Source organism: Poecilia reticulata, chromosome 1, assembly GCF_904066995.2.
Source record: "Poecilia reticulata chromosome 1, P_reticulata-male-v2, whole genome shotgun sequence".
NCBI classification, from domain to species: domain Eukaryota; kingdom Metazoa; phylum Chordata; class Actinopteri; order Cyprinodontiformes; family Poeciliidae; genus Poecilia; species Poecilia reticulata.
Window position 1 is genome coordinate 22,159,137 of NC_088830.1, and position 25,573 is coordinate 22,184,709.

General features: G+C 39.2%; 1 protein-coding gene across 11 annotated transcripts in view; it reads right to left on the reverse strand.

Annotated features, from left to right (window-relative positions):
* Positions 1-743: 743 nt before the first annotated feature.
* adgrl3.1 (adhesion G protein-coupled receptor L3.1) overlaps positions 744-25,573 on the reverse strand; it is a 161,401-nt gene continuing 136,571 nt past the window's right edge. For 3 of the 11 annotated variants that reach the window (XM_008416710.3, XM_081609017.1, XM_008416701.3), the window contains 9 exons: positions 21,692-21,758; positions 20,506-20,597; positions 15,017-15,185; positions 12,683-12,862; positions 11,012-11,105; positions 7,316-7,444; positions 5,087-5,104; positions 4,265-4,567; positions 744-3,280 (listed from right to left, as the gene is read on the reverse strand). In XM_008416710.3, coding sequence (XP_008414932.2) covers positions 2,640-3,280; positions 4,265-4,567; positions 5,087-5,104; positions 7,316-7,444; positions 11,012-11,105; positions 12,683-12,862; positions 15,017-15,185; positions 20,506-20,597; positions 21,692-21,758 — 1,693 coding nt within the window. In that variant the 3' untranslated portion in view covers positions 744-2,639. The remainder of the gene's footprint in view (positions 3,281-4,264; positions 4,568-5,086; positions 5,105-7,315; positions 7,445-11,011; positions 11,106-12,682; positions 12,863-15,016; positions 15,186-20,505; positions 20,598-21,691; positions 21,759-25,573) is intronic. The other 8 variants (XM_008416793.3, XM_008416726.3, XM_081609045.1 and 5 more) reach the window with 6 other exon arrangements.

A 25,573-nucleotide genomic window follows, 5' to 3' on the forward strand; every position in this document is an offset into this window, starting at 1 on the left:
ATTACTATTACCTGTAGAGAAATTAGACTTTCAGGTGCTTCCATTCACTGTCACCATGCAAATATGAAGCAGGTTGGTGTGAAAGTAATTGGGGGTGCAGGGGGACTGAAATCATGATGCATCTGAGCAGCAAAGCTGGTCAGAATCAGAGACCCGACTCTGTGGCAGACTAGCTTTCCACAGAGTTCTTAGAAATATCTGGGCAGTTCATTAAAGTTTGCAAGCTACATGTTTCATAACTTCCTCATCACATAAATTGCTCCCATAAAAATAAAGTCTTCAAGAACTCGCATTGATCCAGGAAGCCTCTACTTTTGTCCTGGGTGGCCATCATGCGTCATGCACTAAGTTCAATTGCTTTTATACAACTCTGGAAAGAATTTTGTGAATTTATTTCATCATATGTAAATCGTTTATAAATAGATGTTACACAATGCAAATCTGCCGCATGCATATATACCTCTAGGACTGCAAAATGCTTCTAGAATAAGTTGCTTAATCTGATTATGTCTTGCCACGAGGAACGCTCATTTAAGGCACTCAATAGATTTTGAAATATATAGGCTGTTTATATAAGCTAAAAGCTGGGAGAGGGTAGCAATATATTTAAAAAGCACACCACAAAATACTTACAGCTTTGACTCACAATGGTCATGGAAAAAAAAAAAAACACTGATGGGTTTCTTTAATGTTTGAAATTAAGTTCTACATAAACGATAAAAGGACCCAAGACACAGAGAAACTCAAAGCTATGTCAGTAATTTATTTGTTGGCAAACAACTTTCACTGTTACAACAAATATTAGTTATGAGATCATTCAACTTGGAACCCATACAAAAAGAATAAATAATTATCAGTAATATTGTAATAATAATCATGATCGTAATAACTTAAAAAGAAACAAACAAACCCAAAAAAACAAACAAACAAACAAACAAACAAACCCAGTGCCGCATTAAATCCGTTCTTCCCTGAAGCCAGCCTCCTTCCCTCTGAGCTTGTTTAGCCTTCTTTATAAACCAATAAACAGATAAATAAATAATTTCTCTTCTGGGGCAGAAATGAAGGGAGTTTGTGGGATACATGTGCAAGCTACACTTCATACACATAAGATTTCCCCTCCCCCTTTTTAGTCAGTAAACATCGGCTTTCTGGGATTTTGGAAGGAGCCGTCGTGTGCATGGTCCAGCTGGAATCGTGGCACCTCACCTGCTTTTACGGTAGCTCAGACGACGACAGCTTTTATCCATTTTAAAACAGGGCAACAATGTATGTCGGATAAAAAACTTGGCAATAGAAATGACATATTTCATAAAGCATCCTAGTGTTACTATCGCAGTCTGTTAGGTCCATCTTTATACTTCTAATCCAAGCTCCTCCACCAGCAACGCAGCTCCCCTAAAAGGTACCTCCTCCTCCTTTATCACTTCATTGTCTCCATCCAGTTTTACATCTACACAGTGGTAAAGCATACAGTAAAAACTGATTTGCAAAAATGTGACAGTGCCGTTGCTATAAAAAAACCAACAAAAAAAAACCAGAATGTCGTGTGCGTAGGGTAAATGCATATTAATTGAGGAGTGCTTTGTCGTATTTACGAAAGAATGACACGAAAAGATTGTTCCTTGCTCCTTCTGAGGTCAGTCCGTGACCAGAATATATTTCATTGTGACACTTAGGAACAGTCCCAGAGACACAAAGTTTGCAACGTAAAATCCAAAAATAAAAGACTTGCAACATTTGTATCTTTTATTTTATTCTGTACAATACATAAACAGCTTCTGGTTTCTCACCAATCCTTCTGATGATGAAAAACCTTTACAGAAGAGCGAAGAATCGATGAAACCCTATTTTTCCCCTCGACCCCTCCTTGGTTCATTCATTTGTAATATTATATTCCGTCTTTGTTTTCTGTAGCCACTACGGCTCGTAGGAATGTTACACCAGCCCATACGCAACTCCAGTTTTAGCAGATTTGAACAGGAAGAGAGATTGGAACATCATTGTGACATGGGCGCAGCTGAACTGCCAGAATGATATGGGTTTTGTCGTGGACGATCATTAGTGAGGGCATATATAATACATCCTTCACTCGACTGGCAGGATCGTGACGCCTCTTTGGGGAAAGTTTATCAGTGAAGGTCCTGCTCTACCCTCTCGGAATAAGAGTTTTGACAGAGAGACAGACACACACGCAGCTCCAATAACCAGGGCTCGTGCCAACGTAGAGGTGTCAGTGGAAACTATTTGCTAGGATCTGCTAGAGGTCCATACCGGGGGGGGAATCTTGCGGGGCTACAATCAGTCCAAGTTTCCAAATTAAAGTCACAGATACATAATTGCAGAGCCCACCTCCCCGTTTCGAGTTGAACTTTCCATTCCTGCTCGATTGTCTTTGGGACTCACCCTTTTCAGTTTGCACCATTTATGACAACACGTTTTCTGATTTGACCAGTTTCTTTTGTTTTTTTTTGACCAGTGACTCATCAGCCATATTGTCAGAAACAATTGTCGTGTCACACAGTGTATGAATCCAGGGTTAGGTCAGCTCCGTCTGTCAGTCGGCAACACAGAATGATATCACTTGAACTTTGAAAGAGTCAAACGGGGTTTAGGAGGGATAAAGGACTCAGCTGGCTCTATAGACTGGTGACCAGATGAGAAGGGTCCACTGGCGGCTCCTCTGGAGACGAATCGGACTCCTCCTTGCTCCCGGACACCATATACCCGTCGCTTCCCCCGCGGCCCATGTGGTAGTAGTTCTGCAGCTCGTGAAGGTGATTCCTGGAGCCTAAGTTGGGCATGCTCTTATAGTATACATCATCCAGCTCTGGAGCCGTGGCACTCTTACAGGGCTGGAGCTCCCCAGAGCTGTCCTCCTCTCCATCCGTCAGCCCGTTCATCTGCCCGTCGGGGAGGTCCGTCAAAACCGGCATGCTCGTGTAGAGCGAGTCTCTGTGGTTCGGCGAATGCGTGTGCTCGTCGGTGTGCTCATTGGTCAGCAGGGGGAAGAAGCTCTCGCTGGGCTCCTGGGCAATGCGCCGCTGCCGGGAGAAGCTGTGAAGAGGAGGCGGAGGGGGCGGGTGGCTGTCCGGTGGCGGGGGCCGCGGCGGCAGGAGGGGTGCGTTGGACTCCTCTCGGATGATCTCCAAACCCAGGTTCTCCTCGTGGGGGAAGGCGGCGGGGTTGTCCAGCACTATTGGACTGTTGTCCTCTTTACTGCTGCCCACACAGCCACTCACTCCACTGCTGGAGCTGCTGCTTCCCCCAGCCATGCTCCCTGAAAGAGCAGGAAGAAAAATACACTTTTAAAATCTACTAAAAATCAGCCTATTATAGAAAAATATAATGAAATGTTAAGAGACGGCTCAATAATTTCTACTTTGAAATAAATATCTTTCTGACTTACAACTTACATTTCTATCTAGGAAATGTATATACATTGCCACATATTTCTGCAATATAATCTCATCCATTATAATGTGTGTGTACATTGCTGTTTGAACAGTTAGCATTGAATTTCTTTTAATATTTTTGTAAAAAAAAATTGCAACAGGTTGCATTCTATCCTTTCTTTTTCCACTCAGCTAGTCCCCTGATTACACAGAGCTGGTTTTCAGTGAAACCGCAGCATTTAAATTAAATAAAGCAAATAAATATTTAAAGAAATCATACATTGTGATTTCCAATTTTTTTTTTTTTAGATTATGTCTCTCACAGTGGACATGCACCTAAGATGAAAATTTCAGACCCCTTCCATGATTTCTAAGTGAGAGAAGTTGCAAAATTGCAAAAAAAAAATTCAAATACTTATTTTCCTCTCTGTGACCATTTATCATTTTGCAATTATTTCAGTTGCTAGGTACCACACATCAAAGTTAATGCTTAATGTGTTGCGTAAAATAAAGGGTGCTTAGAGCTGTGGAATGTTTAGATATCTGAAAACAGTTTTAAACAAATCTTACCAATATATGAAGGAGATTCAGGCATGATGAAGACAGAGAAACCGAAGCTGCTCCAAACTACAGCTAATTTTGAAATATTTCATCTGTAACATGGTATTTCCTTTTTCCATAAGCCTGTAACTAAGAGTGGGATTTCTTAGTTTTGCTTTAAACATTTGTGTTTTTGCATAGTGTTGGACAGGAGAAAGATTGTTTAAATGTTGTTTTGCTGGTTTCAGAAGCTCCTGGGCTCTAAGGAGAGCAAAACCTAAAACAGTTACACAACTGCAAAAAAAAAAAAAAAAAATGAAACCAGTTACCTCCGTTGGCCATATTGCTGTTGACCAGCTTGTTCATCAGGTTGTGACTGCGCTCAGTGGTGGCTCTCTCGTGGTTGTTGAGATAAGGGGGGATGTAGTTGGACGTCAGCTCCTTGAGGATCTTCTTCTCCAAGGTCGTCTCCTTGTGGTTGCTGTGGGTGCCGTAGCCGCCGCTTCGATCCAGGATCTGAACGCAGTCGCTCAAGTACTCGCTGCTGGCCATGCTGAAGTTGTTGGGATGGTTACCGTTAAGAGGGAGCGTATCCATGACACTCGCGTCTCTGGCATTGTTCAGGATGCCCTCTGAGGAGCAAAGAATAATAATAATAAAAAATTTAAAAAAAGACGTGTTAGAATGCATAAATAAAATGACAACAGAACCCCAATCGCTTGAATGCTTCATGTATTCATGTCTGAGAAGCTTCACAAGTCATTTTAGCAGTTAAAGTGAGCTCTTCATGTAAAACTAATTAAAAAGTCAGAGCTTTACAGCAATATCCAAAAATGTTTTCATGTATATTTAATGGGAAAAAAATGCGAAATATACTTCGAATGTAATGCATCTGAGTAACAATAGTGAAATAAATGTATGCATTAAATGCATATTTTAAACTAATTGTATTTTCAAAGGTAATTGGACTTTAGATTTCTATGAAAATAATCCAAATGACCTATGAGTATGACATGATGTAATGAGTGTTTTGGAAAAAAAAACATTGTGAAGAATTATGTACATAAAGTTTTCTTAAGACAGCTCTAAAAGCATCAAAAGGGAATAAACAAAGTTACTGCTTAAGAGTTCAGCAGTAGTTAACAACGTACTTGTGTCTCGGTAAGGTGCTAATGGACGGCATGAGGGGGAAGAGAGGAAAGAAACAAATGTGTGAGTCAATTAAACAAGAGCAATAGTTCAAAATGAGATGTTTTTTTGATTGTCAATTCTGTAGTATTCCCTAATATTTGACTGGCTGCTTTCACAAAGGTTAACCTTTGTTCACACAGATAAAAACATAAAAAAAAATTAAAAAAAAGAAAACATCACAAAAATGACAGTTAAAACTGAAACAATTGCATAAATGTACATGAGCCTGACACAAAGCATGCAAAGCAACATTCAAAGCAAAAAGCTGCAATAACGGAACATGCACATAAAAATCGAGGTTACACCAGGATATATAAAGTGATATTTCTTTTTTTTTTTTTATCTTCCATTAAGTTATAATTGAGTTCTGTGTCTCTTATCTGCAGAGGATAAAGGTCAGAGTCATCTTAGTTTTGAGCCTCAGAGTTAAAGCTAATTGCTTATTAAAGCAGGGCCAATTCAAAAGTGAATATATTACTATCCAGAACAATGAACACCCAGAACTCATCCTGTGGTTTTGAGACACATTTTTGCTCATTACGTTTGTATGAGAGGTGTTGATGTTGCTACTATTGTTTTAAACAAAGTACATCTTTCTTGCTTTTTTCAGGCTCCATAAAGTTCCAAAAGCAGAACAATTACAAAACATTAGATTACAGCAGGAAGTGCTACTTGCTGGCAAACTTGTACTGTCAGGAGTTGTTTGGTCTCTGACTACATTAAAAAGCTATGTAAATCAATCTGGCTCTACGTGACAGTAATTACCATCTAAAACTAATTTCCGCTACTGTCACCAGAGGTGGCAGCAACAGCCATAATGCATTCTGCCAGTGCTGACAATGTGTCTTTTACATCACTACGGGGGGAATTTTGGCCAACTCTTCCTTTTTGGAATCGTTTTCATTCAGTCGCATTGGAGAAATTTAAAACCTGGTTGATAGAGATCATGTCGTTCATATTAAAAATATAAAGAAAACTTTGTGTTTCAAGATGCTGACGACCCAAACTGGTAACTTACTCCATGATGAATGATAAACTCTGACTTTAGCGTTAGCAAGACCTGCAGTACCTAATGCTGGGCTCAGTTTTTTTTTTTTTGCAGGAACTCTTGGATGAGTTGTTGATATGCTCTTGAAGTAAGTTTGGGTGACCGGCCACTCGGTGAAGAGTTTTCCACCCTTGTGCTTTTTTCAATAGAAAAATCTGACTGTTGCGATGGTTCACTGGAGTGCTAAAGACTTAGAAATGTCTTTGTAATCCGTTCTAGACAGATAGATGTTGACCATAATTTTTATTTTTTTTATTGTGGTAAGAGACAAGGCATTAAGACCATGCCTTAATGCCTTGAAGGATGTTTTTTTTATTTTTTATTTCACATAAATTCTTTTAAGCGCATAAATTATTATTTTTAATTTTTTTAAGTTAATTTTATTTTGCATGACTACTGAACATAATTTTAAAGATGTAGCTCAGACAAAAATGTCTCAATTTGTGGTGTTGTGATCTTAGCCTACTTTATATTTTGAGATTGTTTTTATTTGTGTTTTCAAAAAAGGCATGAAAAAAACAATTATTTAATAAGGGAGGAAACTGCATTTTCACAAAGAGCCAGGTTGATTTAGATAACTCTGTCCACCTGAAAAAAAATTAATCATCTTTTGGAAACTGCTTCCTGTTTTTCTTTGTTATATTTATCTGATATGTTTGAAGATCTGAAACATTTAGATGCAACAAAAAAGTATGTCATGGGCAAAACTTTCTAACAGTACTGTAGTTTGGCTGAGAGAAAAAAAATATATAAACGGCCGTCTCACACAAAAGCAAAGAATTCAGAAAATGATTTACTTGGGGAGGATTTGCTTTTGAACCTTCTCATTTACAGCCAGCTGGACGCAATTTTCAATTATTCTACTTCGTACAACCAATCTTGTCTCCGTTTAAGACCTCTAGCAGCTTCTAAAAGATAATGTCAGTCTGCAACTACATTGGTGAAGTCACACAATCACAATTATACAGTATGCATGCAAGTAAGTTACAGTGCCATTCTTCAGCTCACATCAGAACCATAAGTTAAGTTCTTAAATGCTTTTAAATAAGATAGCCATGCAAAAAAAAAAAAAAAAAAGGTATACAAAACTGTAACAGTACTTTTAAAAGTTGAACATTGATAATAGGAACATTAGGCACACCTTGGGTGTTGTACATGCCCACGGCTGGGTTGTTATAGACTGCCGAGTCCCCCAGGAGAGTGTTATAAGGATTGTTAGTACCATGGGGACGAAGGAGAGCATTAGTTATAAGATGATTAGCCATGGCTCCTGGTACAGGCAGATAGAGAAAGAGAGAGGAAGAGCAACAGCCAAGGCAAGAGAGAAAAAAAAAAGAGAGAGAAAAGCAGTCGAGTAAAAAAAACGAAGCAGAGTGGAAGACAGAGGTTAAAGGACAGAGCGTGTAGCCGTTGCAGAGTGGAAGTGAGCAAGAAGAGGAGGAGAGAAAAAAGACGGGAGAGTGAGATGGAGAGCGAGTGTGTGTTTGGAAGAAAGAGGGAGAGAAGAGGACACGTGAATCAAACGAGCAAACACTGTTTAGGGAGAAAGCCGAGAAAAAGCTTGACAAGTCATTCTTGCAGCCGATGCGTACAGGCTGAGTGAGGAGAGGGGATGGGAGACAGAGAGACAACGAGAGCGTGGCAGAGCTCAGAGCAGGCTGTGCTGCAGTTCAACACGCTTCAGCAGAGACGCATAAATACACCATAGCTAATGGACAAAAGGGTCACAAAATATGTGCTTTTTTTTTTTTCCTTTGCTACAAGACAAATCATGTATACATTAAGACACTGCATTTATAAAAAAAATAACACGGAATATAAATGATCTTGACTGGCCGAAATCAATTTCTTTTCATACTGAACAACAACTGGCTCGCAAGCTCAACCTGTAAGTGAGTATTTGTCTTACGGCTAACAGAGACACTAAAACATCGAAATGATTTTTATATAAATCTCTGGCATGACAGAAGAATATTTATCTCACCAGTGTTTGCATTAGTGAGTGCTGTGGTTGTTTGGATTTAATCTGCTGCGAGCATCCCAGAGATTTTAATATTCTTGCTCCTCAGCTTGTGTTTCTTAAGATCTCTGACTGTTGAAGGTGGAGGTTGGTTGGATTTTTGCTGTAACTAAATGCAGGATCAAAGGCATTTTAACTTTTTTTTTTATTTTAAGTATAGCATATACTATGCCATAGCTAACTTTAACCCATAGGGCTACTCTGCTTTGATCAATATTTCATTGGAACAAAAAAAAAATTCTTTGACGTGGTAAGCCCTCTCTTTTACCCAACTTTTTGCAAACAGCTTATTTTTGTCAATATAATACAATAAAATTTTGACCCATATGGTGATATAGAATATTTGTGAGAAATGGTAATGAGTTAATCCTCATCTATAAACAGAGGGAAAAAGTAAAAACGATGCTTAAAGTAGGGATGTCCCAACGGAAAATTTCCTGCTTCAATATTTCAATAAAACTAAAGCTCAAAGTAAAGTAACATGTACTGGGGGAATCAAAATGATCCTGGCCTGAAAATGACAGAAAGGCTCAAAGGAGCGCAGCAACATTTCTGTGCTTTACTTTATAACGGCTTAAATATCTGTCTGTTATGGAACATGCTGGATTTGACGTTTGGAGGTTTGTATCAAGTCAGTGAACAAGCTAAATTATCCCTATAATGTATCCTATAAATGAGCTCTGTATGCATTTCCTGCAGAAATGAACCATGTAGAAAATCATCCATACAGCCTGGACTCACAGCTGTCACAGATGACCGGTTCAAAAACTGTCTGAAAAAACTTGATTCAGATTATTTCAAGACAGTTCACAGTAGAGACTTCTAGTGACTTAAACAACGCAGGCGAGATAAAAAATATATATATATTTTTTTCCTTTCTTCTGTCTCTTTCTATACAATAATCTATGTGGCATGCGGCCGCACATTATTTGTCAATTTACACGTTACCTCGGTGATGCAATTATCTTTGCTTGGATTTATTCTGTCTTCATCAGCAACCGCTGCCATTACTCAAACATATTTGATTGGAAAAATTCACACATCTCCTGGGAATAATTACGTTGTTATTAAGAACTACTTCTTTCTTTTGGTAATACTGTTGTCTGAATGTTATCAGATAAAGCGAGTATCCAAATGTAACAACTAAAAGAGTTCTTTGCAGCCGCAAATTTCGACGAACTGAAATAATTGAAAGTGATTCCACCTTCGCTCATTGTGTCACCCTTTCTAGTCATTTGGAAATGTTCTGGCTGAGCAGCTCCGTCCACCGCACTTTAAAAGAGTGAGAGCAGAAAGGAGGTGTGAGTTTCCTAAGCCCAGCCTCACTAAGTGCGTGATAATTCAAGTGCTGACACGCACCGTGCCTGCTTTAGTATCCATCTGTCATGCTAACAGCTTATTAGTGGCCTGAAGAAAGCGAGGGCCACCCCTCAACTTGGAGACTAACAAATGGCAGAGTGTGTTTCCAGTGAGTGTGTGCGTGTCAGACTGTCTGGCCATTTAGGTGTCTACGGCCTCATTACACTAGCCCTAAGCTGGTTGTGCTTATGGATTTTGCTACTATGGTCCATTATAGTGTCCTAGGCTGGAGTGAAGGAAACCGAAAATGTCTGAAAATGTCAGTGATACTTTCAGCTGCATGAGCTAAACCTTTGTTGAAAAGCTTTCTAATTATACTACCCCTAATCGAATACAATCAGCTTATCTAAATAACTAGATTTACCTAAGTGTACTGTAATTATTCATTTGCATATTGGTGTGTAAACTACATAATAATGTCTTTGAAACGCTGAACGTTTCACAGACCAACACAGAGTAATGTAAATACATTTTTCCTTCACAAATGAAACTTTCTTGCAAATAAAAATTTAAAAAATGGAGGTAAACATTCATCTTCTATCCTTCTTACTCCAATACCCCCCAAAATAAAATCTAGTGCAAGGGTTTATCCACAGAAGTCACCTAATCAATTCCCATCCTCAAAAACGGAAAGTGCATGGCACAACTGCAACTCTACCAATGCATGAACGTGACTTTGATTAGATTAGCATAAATATGCATTAGAACAAAAAGTCCAGAACCTAAATGTGAATTAGAATTTGTGGGAAGATGTCACGGTTGACGTTCAGGACATTCTTAGTGCAATCCGAGGTGACAAATACACAGGGAGAAGGTAGAGGAACACCCCAACAGACCTGCAGCTATAATTGCACTCCTTCAAAGTGTTGGCTCAGAGCAGATGAAAACAAATGCATGCTCCTTTTGTGAGTTTTTATTTGTTACCCACCCTTCTCCTTGCCATATATATATATATATATATATATTTGTTTCCCTGTACTTCATAATTATACATTACTTTGTGTTGGTCTATCACATTAATTCAGAAATTAAGACTTCTGTAGGGCACTGAACATTTAGTTATCAAGAGACAAGCAATAGCAAGAAACACACACAAACTTTACTTTTTCAATATTGCCTCACCACACATCTTCCTTTTCGATGCAGATACCCGCCCCCCACCCAACCCCCTGCAGTACTAGCTTGCCACTCTAAAGGGTGGTGTTCTATTTTTGACAGGAGGCTGCCCCTTTTTCTTTTCTTCCTGCAAACCACCCACAGAAGCTGCATTAAAAACAGGAAGTGATATTTACACCTTATTCTCTTCATCATCTTCGCTTCAAGGATACAATAATCAGAAGTTTGGACTCCCACCACTTTGCTAAATGACAGCGTGTGCAGCCTCCAACCCCCCTGCTATTAGTAAAGTAGATGTAGTGACAGTGATGTGGAAGCAAATGGTAGGTATCCCGTGGTTACCTCTGTTGAGCGTGGCGGAGCTGTTGATGTCTCCAGTGATGAAGGAGGACTCCTGTTTCCTCACAGTGTCGTTCCACATCCGTCTGATGCGACTCTACACGAGGGAGAGGAGAAACGAAGAGAGAGAGAAAGTGTTGGGGGACCGGGGTGAGGGCGGCGGGGCATGGGGGCAAAGGCAAGAGCGAAAAAACAGAAAGCAATTGTGACAGAGGGAGGGAGGGAGTGAGGGGGACAGGGCCGAGTGAAGGGAGGAAAGAAAGGATGACAGAAAGGGGAAGAAATCGGGTGAGAAAAGTGGAATATGATGTGCAAAACAAGGGCAGGAGAGGCAGTAAAGAAAAAAACAAAGCAAAACAAAGCAAGAACCAACGAGAAAGGGACAAAAAGTCATGCATCAGTCTTGTTTTCACTCTGTAAACCTGAATGTCAGCAACAATGTCCATGTTGGGCGGGGTTTGGGTTATCTCACTTTCACGCCAAAAGAAAATTTCCATTCAAAATCAGCTGTTAGAATGAATTGCGTTAAGATGCACAGTGTTAGGCAAAACTATTCACAGATCTTGTGAGATCTCCTGATTTTATGACTTTACCACAACAAATTTTAAATGTGTTTTGGGATTTTAAATGACACAAGAACCCAAAGTAAGTGCATAATTAGGATAGTGGAAGGAAAATGCTAAGGGGAAAAAAAAGAGCATTTAAAAATGGCAAAAGTATAGTGAACATTTTAATTTAGGTCCTTGCTGTCTGATAGCCCAAGATAAAAATCCAGTGCAATTAGTTGTTAATAAGATCCACATGTGTATTAAGTAACCTCTGCATAAATCCTGTGAAGGCCTCGAAAGCTTTTCTTGCAACATCACTGAACAAACAGCATAATAAAGACCAAGGAACACAACATTCAAGCCAAACATAACACTGTGGACAATTTAAAGTAGGCCACGTTAAAAAAAAAAAATCTCAAGTTTTGGCTATCTCAGAGGACAATTTAATCCATCATCAATAAAAGCATGTTACGCAAATTCACATAAAGTACAAAGACATGGCTGTCCACCTGAACTGCCAGGTTCCACAAGGAAAACAGAAATCAGAGAAGCGGCAAAGAGACCTATGTTAAGTCTGCAGGATCTGCACAGATCCACAGTTCTGGAGGGAAAATCTGCCGCCAGTATTTTTCTCCACACACTTAAAAAAATCTGGCTTTGATTGAAACATGGCAAGAACACATTGAAAGAACATTGTAAGAACAAATAATACCCTGAACACAACATTCCAACCAAGACACATGGTGGTGGCAGCACCATGTGGTGGGGGATACTGATGGGAAGTGGTGCTAAATCAACGTATTCCTGGAGGCAAAGCTGTCAGTCGCCACATATGAAAACCAGTTTTCAATTCTGGTAGAGCCAGCAATCTGGTTGTAAAAAGTGTTAACTTTGGGGAGAAAGAAAAGAAAAATCTTCCACTTTGAAATTCTGCACTCTTTTGTCCTAGTCTGTAACATAAAATAGCATTAAAATAAACTGAAGCTTGTGTATGAAATGTCATGAGAGGTGAGAAAATTTAAGCGGTATCAATAGTTTTGCAGAGCTCTGTACAGTTAAATTTTTTTGACAATTTGAAAGTGAAAAACGATAGACCCAAACCCCTCATGGCGCGCTCCCGCCTCACCTGCGAGTCTGCTGTGCTGTAGCGTCCAGGTGTGCAGGCAGGTAAGCTCACCTGTGAGCCTGTGGAGTAGCGGCCTGGGGTCCGTGAGGTGGTGGTCTTACTGGAGGAGGAGATGGACGTCTCCACGCTCTTGCCGCTGCAGCAGTGAGTACGCAGACATTTGCCGTACTCTTTGCGCACCTAAGCACAAATGAATTGGGAATTCAATAAAGTGAAAAAAATAAAATAATTAAACTGACTGAAGTATGCTACCTCACCCTTAATTATATTGAGGAACTTTTTTTTTTTCTCCTGACAAAGTAGGGTAAAATAAACACTTCTTTTACTCCTACTCCCTGAGTAAACGTTCAACCCATAAAAAGCAGACATTAAAAGATTAAATTCATAAACTTTTCTCTGCTAACACTAACCCTAAAAAAAAAAGCCACGTATCCAACCGAAAAGGAGACTTTCCTTGGAGAGCCGTTTGATGCATTTGTACACACAGAGCATCTGCACTTAGATCCCAATCAAGTTAGAACAAATAAAGCCGTAATTGATTTTTAACAAGCTTGTTGGACTGGCAGACGTGTCTTGCCACATGCTCTGTTTGAACAGCTGCGTGCCGAGTTGCTCCATGCATCTTGGGAGAAACTGAGCTGGGCTGGGGCCAAAGAAAACCTCAGCACAGCTCTGAGGACATTCTCTCTGGATAGGTGATCCCATATCCCATGTACACGCGGACATACACACACACACACACATACACACACACACACACACACACACATATATATATATATATATATAAAAACAACTATATACTGTATGTGCATGAAAATTTGATGTCATGATGTCTTAGCTCTGTCTAGAAGTTGCATGTAACTTCAAAAAGAACTGCTAACAACTTTCAAAAGTACTTTAGGTCATTCAAACTGAAAGTGTAAAAGAAGTTCGCTTTTGAAGATAAAAGGAGAGATAGAAGTTAATTTGAGTAAAGTAAAATAGAAAAAAAAATCAGTGTGCAACTGTTACAACTGCAGCTCAGACATCAAAGCATTATCAAAAAAAAAAAAAAAATATATATATATATATATGCATTTTTGATACGTCTTTCTATGACTAAAGTTTAAGGTTTTGGGTTATGACTTTGTGCTGTAAAGTCATGGTCAATAGTCAGTGTGTGTTTATTGTGACTTGATTTGACTCCAAGTTAGTAAAACAAATGATCAGATAAAATTCAGTTGCAAATTTGAAAGTTTCCGAAAAAAATAACTACTTTGTTCTGTGTGTTAAGCTGCTCATGCAAATGTTTCCTACAATTCCAGGTTAGGGAACACGGAAACATTTCTCCGTAGAGCAGGAGAAACGTTGACCGGTGATCCAGGAGCAGTTTGGCGGTGTGTTTTCCAAGCACCGTGGCAAAAGGTAAAAGTGATTAAGTTGCTCAGGGATCAACACACTGAATCTTTGGGTACGGATCCATTCTAAATGCTTTTTTTCTAAGCTAACTTTTAATAAAATAGATTCATTTCTCAATCATTTTTTTTTTTAGTTTTACATGTTTTCTCATTTTAAAGGTTTGCAAGCATCACTAGCTGCGCTAAAACACAATAGCAGCTTAGTAATGAAAACTTAATTCAACTTGTAAAACAGAAAACAGAATTTCCAATGGCATTTGCATCACCTTGGAATGAGATTGCCATGAAAACATGAAAATAATCAAACTGCCAAACCTTGACTGGAATATTTGATACTATTTACAGATTCTTCAAAACTTCAGACCTTTACTCTATTTACAAAAACAAAATTAAATTGGATATGTTTTGCAAAAAAATATATATATATTGATAAAATCTGGTCTTGTCTCTTTGCTCTGGACCCAGTTTTGTACAGTCATATTTAACAAATTCAAATAGGCGAGGTCAGTTTGTCAGATTAAAAGGTACCTTTTGAAAATAACATTTCACTTTTCATTAAGCCCACATTTTTGAATTAAATGTGTTTTTTTTAATGGGCTGATGTGAAATTTTTATTTTAAATGTCATGTTTTCATTACCTGCAAGAGGAAAGTAATCATGATTTACAGAAACAAAGCGTTCAAACATCCATCTGTGTGTAATTAATCTCTATAATGTGTCACACATAGTGATAAAGTTCCTTGAAGAGGTCTGTTTGGTCTTATTCCTATTTGCAATAGAATGTCTGCACAGACACACCTGACAGAACATTCTGACTACACTGAAGCAGTGTAGTTTATTAAAAAAAAAAGAGTTTCTCAATGTAAAAACTTTTGGCCACGACTGTACTATATATGTTCACTTCTGTCAAACATTCCCTCTCCCGCCAGCTCACCTTTTTCTGAAGGATGCAGTGGAAGATGAAGATAAACATGCCCTGCAGGGAGTTAAAAATGGTAAAGAGGTAGGCCATGATCACGGTGCTCTCGTTGATGTACATTAGGCCGAATGCCCAGGTCAGGCCCAGCAGGCACAGCAGGGCGATGGCGCCGATCACCCACGACCTGCGCAGGAAAGGGAAGCAATTGGAAATGAGCCATTCTCCATCAGCTGTAGTGTGCTCCTCACGATTAAGACTCAGACTCGCAAAACTTTGCCTGCTCTCTGCATCAGAAAAACCAGCCAGCTCAGGCTGATGCATGTGGGATCAGGAGAGAGGGGGTCAGAGTGGGGTCACGGAGAGCCGTGACACTGTGGGAGAGGGATGGAGGAACAGTGGGAGTTTAACTTAAAAAGAGTTACACCCTTACAAGTCAGAGTGGATTTCTTCGTTTAGATATCATCTCAGGAGAGGGAAGAAGGGTAAAAAGGCAGATTACATCAACCGCTGCTGTCAAAAACGCTAAGTATTTTACGCTGTACTTTCAGCGAGTTGCAGCCAAACTCCATCAGTCTGAATACATGTCAGAGGGTTAAAGAACACTACTTTTAATGGGGTCCAGAGCTCTGCCTGCTCAACGCAGTTCACTTTCCAAAGAAGAGCTGTAAACTTTTATTTTAAATAAAGGCTACAAACGAATGAGTCACAGGCCAAATGTCATAGAAATGCGGTCATGCCGAGGCACATCCAGGCAGGTGCTCGCATAAGTGTGTGTCTGTGTCTGTGCGAATGTGATTGGCTTCACGGGGCAGTAAGTAGAGGGACATTACAGCCATTACAAATGACATTTCCCTCCAAAGGTCAAACTTTTGGGTCCGCCGCAGCCGAGAAGATGACTGTTAATTTGATTGGCTGACTGGGCAGTGATCACCTCTAATGCGAGGGATAGAGGCAAAGGGAAGCAGTGGGGGTGGAGGTGTAGGGGGAGGGGGGGTGGGGGGGGACAACATGTGGAGGAAGATATTAGAAGAGCTATGAGGAAGGAAGGGAGACAGAGGAGGAGAGTAAGTGAGTGAGACCGAGGTGATTGATTCGATGTTGCCCTCTGTGGCACCATTCAGGCGAGACAGAACCTCCAATAAAGCTCGCCTGATGACCCTCTTCAATAACGGCTGCACTCATCTCTCTCTTTTATCCCACCGTTTCACCTCTTCCTCCAAATCCCTCTTGAATTACTGTTTCTCTCTCATAGCTGTTGCCCCAAATTCACATGCCAACACTGTTAACACATGGTGCCTTGCAAAAATATTCACTCCCCTGTATTTTATTGGGACCTGGTGTAAAATAGCACAAGACAAAGTTAGTATATTATGCTTGTGAAGTGGAAAGAAAAAGATAAGATCAACTAATGATGGATGTGAACATCATTTTTTATTACTTTTTTTTTTGTCTTGCCGCAGATTTTCAGTTTGATTTATGTTGGGATATTTTAATCTATCTATATGCATTGATCTTAACTATTACATGATATCACTGGCTCCACGTTTAAGGTCATTGCCCTGCTTCAAGATTAACTTCCATCTCAACTTTTTGGAGTCTCTTAACATATTTTATTTCCGAATTTTCCTCTATTTATTTCCATCCATCTTCCCATCAACAGTAAGCAGCCTCCCTGCTGGGAAAAAAAAAAGAGTCCTCACAGTTTAACGCTGCCACTACTATTATTTCACAGTAGGGTGAATGTTTTCCAGATAATTTGTGTTCCTCTACATACCAGCTTTCATGCCAAAAAGTTTACGTTTGGTTTCATGTGACCAGATGACCTTCTTCTGTTTTTCCCAAATGGCTTTTGGTAAATCTTAGTTAGGAGTATTTGCAGCTTTGAATGATCAACGACTTTCTTATTACCACTTTTCTCTAAAGGAAAGGTTTGTGGATTGCAGGGCTAATGGTTTTTTAGTCAACATATTCTCTAAACTGAGTTATGGATAAATGCCAGCTCATGCAGTGTTACACCTATGATAGCTTTTGGCTACTTCTCTGATTTATACTCTTTCCATCTTGAGATTCAACAGTGCTAAGCACAATCTTCAAAGCTTGTAATAAAGTTTTACAACCTAATCCTGCCTTAAACATCTAAGTGTAAAACTTGACTGGTTTATTAAGTCCCTTCATATTTATGATGCTTTTTGTCAGGCCTGAACTTGCTATTGCAAATGGTTATTGCAATTTGACTGTGTCCAATATCAGCATAACTGATTGAACTATTTCTAAATATAAATGAATGTAGTAACACCCGATTCAGACTCCCTACGCCACTTGTATGTGGGTGTGCATGTCTAATGCGACAGAAAATATTTTAGCAGGGAATTCAAATATTCTAGTTCAATTAAGAAAATAAAACAAAGTTATTTTGTTTGCAACCTTTATAATGAAACAGTTTTGTTGAGATGGAAGCAATCATTACTTTCTCTTTTTTTCACATCAGTTAGCTAGATTGCTCACTGTCTGGGGTCAATGTTTGCAATAAACTCAAAGCAGAAATACATTACCACTGATTAGAAAAATGTTTCTCTATAACTCACAAGCTATATTATTCTAAGGTTCTTTCTAACATCTTGCAGTCCAGGTGGTTGTTAAATACTGTTCTCTAAAAAGCCCTTTGACCCTTCGAAGAACAGATTTGAAGCTCTTGGTGACACTATTTAGGGATGTCCAGGTAAAGGGGACCGAATACAAAGGATTGTAACACTTCTCATATTTCTACTACATGTAATTAAGCCAGAATTGTTGTTCTTTGCACAACTCTGCCAGATTAAATCCCGAGAACAATGACTGAAAATTGCAGTCGTGACAAAATGTGAAAACTTTTGCAAGGCATCATATTTCATCAGATCAAGTCAAATATTTGTATACTAGACCCTAATAAATCATAGGGGGTCAATAAATTAAGTTTATAAGGTATTTTGAATAGTTTGTTCAAACAAATAAAACAAAAACAAAATGTCTCACTAGAAAGACGCCTTACCAGAATCAATCCACAACAAAGATAACTTAGGGTGGCGTGAGATTAAAGAGACAAAGAAAACAAAGTGAAGAAAAATAAATTAAAGGTAAAAAGAAGAAATAAAAAAACAGAAATTATGATGGTGATTACTGAAATAATATAAAAAAAAATATGACATAATGAAGCGAAAGATGACTTCACACAATTTAGACAGTTTTCACCATGACAGACAGACCAGGCTACGGAAAGACACAAAACAAAAGTACAAAATGTAAATTAATTGATTTCTTTTCTTAGTCATTTATCACATTATAACCGTATTGCAGTTTTCAATAACTTTTTGCTAAGCGTTTAACATAACACAGATTTCATGAAAGAATTCATTGACGGGAAAATCAAATGAGAACTTCAGTAAAGACAAGTCATTTAGTGACTTATTATCTGTCCACAGCTCAGGCAGGCTTGTTAGCTAAAATCCAGGTTACATTGGAGTTTGAACTTGAATTAAGAAATTGCAGAATATCAGGTTGGTTCAGCCTCTTCAGAAACAAAACCCTCAACGTGAGTTATGCAATGTATAGGAAAAATAAACTCTTGGAAATATGAAATATGTTTTATTTAGACTTGGTACAAAACGTTGATCTGAATGTACGACAGTTAGCCAGAAGCTATTTAGTAAAGCACTAAAAAATAAATAAATTTAAAAATTCCCCTTTTGTCACAAATGCGATAAAGTTTCATTCTTTCAAGAGTTAATCCAGTTTTCTTGTGTTGGAAATTCTTCAAGAAACTGGAAATTCTTCGGACAGTTGGGATCAAATGGACGATCAGTTAAAGAGCCACATTTGATGTAGAAGTCAAAGACAAGATGTCTGCAGAAGCAACTCATACCAGCTGTAAAGCACAGTGGTGGAAGGGTGAGAATCGTGGCTTCTTTTGGAACCACAAGACTTTTATAAATGTCTGCAGCATAAAAGCCTCGAGTCTCTCTTCAACATGACTGTATATCCTTTCTGGTTCATGTGCTTTTACTGCCAAATGCACAGTTCACAAGGTTTAACTCCAGTGCGTCTTTGTAAACATGCTTGTAGCTGATTACTTATTACCAATCTAAGTTTAACTCTCAGTTAACAAGAGCTCAATCTGAACGTTTGCTGCTCAGAGCTCTTATCTGGAGTATGTCCTCTAACTTTATTGAATTTCTACAGCCACGTAGGTTTACTGACTGCTACATTTTATGCAGGTGGGCAGCACTTGTAACTTCATTAATTAGTCTTCACCTAAGCGACAGACACAGCCTGGTGAGGGTCCTGAGGGTAAATGACACACTGTGTTTGTCCTCCGCTCAGCCAGGTAAGCTGTCAAACATAGCATCACACTCTCCCTGTTAAATATTTGTTGAACACAGCTTAGGTGGTTCTGAGCTTCATTACATCACAGATGTAAAGACATGTTCACGCAACACTTTGTTTTACGTGAATATTTCCGAGAACAAAAGGTCTGTTCTTGATTTAGAACATCAGTCGGAAGTTAGTGACTGATTTTCTGTTTTTTTCCCAGCCAATACTGAATCCAGCTAAAAAACACACAAATAAATAAAAAAAACAAAAAAGCATTCTAAATACTTTTGTGTCTTCTTTCTGCCAAAAGATTATGCATTATTAATATCGTGAAGAGCAACTGCTTTCTGTGTGTGGGAGAAAGCATTTGCTACAATACGTTGTTTAAAATTTTCAGAGACAAAAACAGTTGACATATTACTGTCCTATATGGGCGTTTAACACAGTCAGCATTAAATGAATAAGAAATCCGGTTTTTAACAGTCGGACTTCTGATTTGACAGACGTTTTCTTTTTTAGTTTATTTTAAAATCTGTAATTGAGGTAAAGACAGAGAATGTGATCAAACTAATAAGGTTACTCTACTGGCAAATTACTTTTTTGTTCCTATTTTTTTAGTGAAACAAAAAGAAATACAACTTAATTGATATATAGTCTTTTTTCAATGTGCTAAAAAGAGAACAAGTGATTAAACTTAAATATTTTTGCGCTAAGTGTTCACAAGAACTCAAGTTAAATTTACTCAAGTTAATTTGTTAAGTTTAAGTGTGACTTAATTCAATTACTTGTGACCAGTTAATACTTTTTTTTTTTTTTGAAGTTGGAGCTCCATTATCTTTTTTAGCGTGGACAAGATAACTCAACGTACGTAAATTGTTATGTTAAACATAATAATTTGCTTACACATTCAGCTGTGCCAAACAAACCATACACCTCCACCCTTTCATTACCCAACCCTAATCTAATTCCAAATGAAACCAAACATTAGAGCGGCATCAAACCTCTTTGCCAAGCAAACAACCACACCCTAAGTCTATTCCCCAAAATCTCAAACTCCTTTCTCAGCATAAATGTATCCACGCCTGTATAATCCACCCCTGCTTTCAGCATAAGCCCTGCTGTGTAGAGGCAGACTGGCACGAACAGAACAAACTTACTTGATGTTGTCCAGACACCCGGAGTCTGGCTTGAGGATGGCCGTATGATGGAACATCTTATAAAGGGCGATGCCGAGGAAGATTACATTCAGCTGCAAAACACAGAAATGCAGGCGCGCATGTTAAGATCCTCCGCAGCGACGAGACTAATTAAAAGACGCAATGTCAAAGGAGCAACTTACAACTCCAAAACAGCGCACATCATTTCATTTCCCTTCCAGCTGTAATTGGCTTGGGGAACACAATTTCAGCACACAATCAACCCACCTTTGTGTGCTCAAAAATACAGCAACTGGAGCTTGAGGGATAATACAGCAGTCATTACATCACGTAATGATCACTGTAACAATAGAAGCACAATTCTCGTAGATGCTGTGTTTTCGATTGGCCCGCTAATGTGTAGATGGGCTGCTTTAACGATGACTGCCTGGGCCGTTGCGCCAGGGTCTCGGAGGCTGTCACCAATCAGATCAGGTCATAATGGTGTCATTTTCACCCGGGCTCTGCTCTTATTGCTGCTCTGACTAGATCGGCGGGAGACTGACATTTCTAACCTGACTAAAAAATAAAAATAAAAAAAAAACGGCGACTGGGCAACTGGACATGTATCCCATCGTCGTTTCATTCTGTTTATATCAAATACAGTGCTTTATGTGTTGGATCACCTCACTCTATTTCTGTCTCTGTTTAAGTTATTCAAGTGGCACGTCTCCTCTCATAACAGTTTGCCGACTGCTGAGACTCATTCGGCGTTGTTCCAGTGGGAGAGCTGGAAACTATCTGGCAGCTCATGTTCAACTGGCATTACAGTCAAGCAGCTGGGTCAGGAGGAAAAAAAAAAAAAAAACATCTCCTAGACGAAAAAGTAAATGCCTAATAACATCTTAACTTTGCCGAGTTATTATCATAATCTGTGTAACGTGCAGTGATTTGTGCTCTGTGTCCCCTCCAGAGATTTCCAGCTTGTAGGAATGTGTGCCTCCGTGAGAGCTAATCCGTGAATGGGAATTATTAAGTTGACACAAAGTTCCCTCCGCTTACTCTAACACTGCTGAGGAGCTCAGGCAAACCTTGTGCTGGATTAACAAACACCTTAATGTAGCCCGTGGCTCCTGCACCAGTTTGCCACAGCCTCTCTCAAAGTGAACCCGGTGCCGTTTAAAGCTTGCATGCTTCGATATCTTACCATGATGATGAGAGTAGCAGGTCCTATGAAGCTCCAAATGAAGTATGTATCCAGGCGGAGCCAGCACCTGCAGGCAGGGACAAAGAGACGTCATGCATGGGAAACATAACAGCAAACAGATGCATGAGCCATAAAAAGAAATGTTGGAAGGTAATAAAATGACTAACATTTTAATCAAGTCTGTTTATCAATACAGAGTGACCCTTTTTAAAGGCTGAAAAGACATTGAAAATGTCTAAACAAAAATGTGGATATATTTGGTAGTGGAGTGAGTTGTAGATGACATGTTCTGTTTAGGCTAACAAGCGTAAACAAAATGATGGGGGGAAAAAACGGGGCTTGAACTCATGATATTAACGTTAATAGCTCATGATAACCAGTTATTGTAAACAATTCTGCATGTGCAAAAGTCTGCTGCATTCATCTTTCTTTTTTATTATTTTTTTACCAAGTCATCTGTTTTGTATGTGGGTTACTAAAGTGTCTCTTTGAGTTAAAGTGTCATTCAGTCACCATTCGGCCTATTTAACCTCAACGTTCAAGGACGTGTTGCTATATGCACACAGTACAAATATATAAATACACCATAGCTTTGTCTTTCTTAATTTTTTAGCTCTTGATTGAACAAAACACAATGTGTTCTCACACAATGATGTCATTACTGCAACTTCCCAAAATCCAACATTAGATAGGTTACTTCATCCATACATAATCAAATGAAGATGATTTTCAGCCTGAATCTGTGTATTCAGGCATTTCTGATTGAGTAATGGACTATCTAATCTTTAGCAGTTTTTTATATTTATGTGGGAAATAAAGTGTCAAGAAAATATATTTGGACTTTAAAAGCTTCCTCCTTTACTGCTTTGGTGTCACCCATAAATACGTCATATTATAAAGCACATTTTAATAGTAGACCCATAATAACTAAAAGCTGTTTAAATGAGTCCATATTATTTAGGGAACAAAACATTCCAAATCACACTGGTCCTTTGTAAATTCATTAGCTTATTTACTTAGGGGTAAGTTGGTTTTCATAGATTTTTTTTCTCCTTTTATAAATCCAGTTAAATTTTTGTGTCCAAAGTTTAAGTCAGTATAAAACAGAACAGTTAGAACCTATCAGATTTTAATAAAGTAATTGAAATCAAGTAATCTGAATAAGCATATTGCAAAAAGAAACATCAACATTTTGCTATCAAATATCCAGGCCAAATAAAATGGACTGTAAATGTTAGAGCTTAAACTCAGTTTGCTTTACTAGTGTAAGTAACGAAACAAAATCGAGCCCTGTCCCAGATGGCTGCAGACTAGCAAAGAGTTACTGCCACAGTCACAAGGGAGAGAACAGAAGACACAACGTAGCCATACGGCAGCTGAAATATGGGAGGACAAAGAATGGAAGTGCGTGAAAATAAAAGAAGTAAGAGAAGTGCTACAGGTAGGAGGAAAATAGATGACGCACACATCTCAAACATACATCACACACACAGAGGGGGAGACGGCACGGGATGAGTACCTGTGATTTATAAACCTTTACTTCCCCCTCAGGGCTCAGATATATGACATCGCAACATACTGCAGCTGCTGAAATGTGACACAACTCAATTCATTTGAATACAGAGTTACTGATGTGGACCTCGCAAGGCTATTTATAGAGTCTGGGAATGGCTCTGAAGTTAAAGTGGAGAGCAGAGGCACGCAAACGGACACGTAAGATTTGCACGCAAACACAAAACCTGCATGAAAATACCGACACACCCTGCAATTTCTGACACTGAGGTTAGCTGCGCTGGCAAAAGATATACTGCTGTATGCTAAAGCACATCAATCCGAAAACATTTTCACTTGTAAATCGCAGCAAGCAGGGGAGGGGGGCGGGGGGAGAAAATGTCCCACAGTGCCCTCCGCTGAGGTCAGGCCCAGCTGCTTGCAGAGAAAGATGGCGGCAAAATGGCCAACTGATTCATGACCAGCTGCTTTTGAATTATTAATCTTTCAATTTCCAACACATTAGTGAGCCCTCCATTATGGGTCCCTGACTGAGTCACAGAACCCTCCATTAGGGCTCCTTTGCCAAGTTAGAGCCACCGTTCATTATGGGATGTGAACGAGGGAGGGGGGAAAGAAAAGGGGACATATTCAGGAGTGACACAGCAGGAGTGGTGTGTGATGTTTTCACATGTTTTGTCTCAGTGTGTTAATGCTAAAAATGATAAGTGGTGTCATTTTCAAAGCTGGAGTGATAAATGAGTGATTAAAGTTGCTGCTTTCAAAGGGAAAGCGATTTCCAGTGGAAATAGTTCTGTCAGTCGCTTTTCAGATCGGCGAGGGCCGACAGGCGCGGAGCTATTAAAAAGATATTTGGGTACAGTATTACCAAAAACTACTAAGATCAAACCTTTAACGACACCTGATATTTCTGTGACGCTCGGCTTCATTCTTCTAACGCACGCCGTGCCATTTATCTTTTCTTCGTTTCTCTTTTCAAACCTGCCGTCTCAAGTTTTCCACAATGCTTCGCTACCTAATGGGATGCAGTGAGATTATTCATCCAGAACTTGGCATTCAGACTCTCATGCTTTAATGATCACTCTGCAATGAAATATTGATCTAAGTGGCCTGTGAATTGGTGTAGCTTGATCGTTAAGCACAGCTAAATTCAGCCCCTCCCTCGTCTTTCGCTTTCTATGAGGCGATGCGTTGTCTGAGCCACAATAGGTCCCAGATGGAACAATAAATGTGAACATTTAGGCCAGTGAATCTTTTAAAGGTTATATACCTTACAATATTTCAATATTTTAATTGTACTTGAGGGAAGAGATTTTTTTTTTTCCCCAACATTCACTTTGTTACTGTCCTGTTCAAATTTCAAACAGCCACATAACGAGGGACAGCTAATGAGAACATAAACTTTATAACATCATAGAAAACCTTAATGTACTTTGTTGGGATTTTATGTAGCTTTTATCTGGAAAGAGTTTGGCGTAATGACCGACCAACCAAGATAAGAATTACCTGGACCGACAGGTGTCACCTGGGCTGGACTCTCTTTTGGTGTCTGACAGCAGTTGTGTGTTGGTCAGCTATTTCATTTTGGTTAATGAATGAAAATGGAAATACTGTCAAGTTTGTCAACATTTTCTCACCGTCTCCCTGCAGCTCTGCACTGAAGTTTCTCATGAAAAATAAAATGTCTTGGCCAGAATGACAACAAACGTTTTGCTTCCTGTACGTACCAGCATTTATCTGACCTGCAGCTGATTTTACATCAAAAGATGGTTCTACAGATTTTTCTTTAAAACAAACAAAAAAAAACTTCTACTTACCAATAATGAACGACTTTGCATTGGTCTACCACATAGTATTCACAGATTTTTGACACTCAAGTGAAACTGGGTATAGCCTTCATAGTTTTTTTGTTGTTGTTGTTGTTGCTTACTTTGCATATGCTTCATATGAATGAGATGCATGCTGTTTTCTAGGAGTCCTGCAGCGTCTGAGGTCAAAGGTGTCAACCATACGTCAATACACGACCTTGTGCTTTTTAAGCACATCCTCATTCCCCACCACTGTGTGCCCCCGCAGCAGAGGCCAGCCACATTTCGACACACTCGATTGCAGACCAGAATGGACGTGTACACAGGCTAACAGTCCACTCTATCACCCCCCTTTTTCAATGCTTTCATTCGCACACTTAAGCCACACTTCTTTTGCTCCCTCCTTCTATCCTGCCTGCTAAATCCTTCCATATTCACACATTTTCGCTGTTGCGCTCACGCAGGCACTCTGTGGTGCATTCTCTGCTGCTCGTCCCCGTATTTCTCTCCTCTTCTTCATCCTTCTCAGCTTCTCTCCCCTCTCAGCCTCTCTGTATCGACT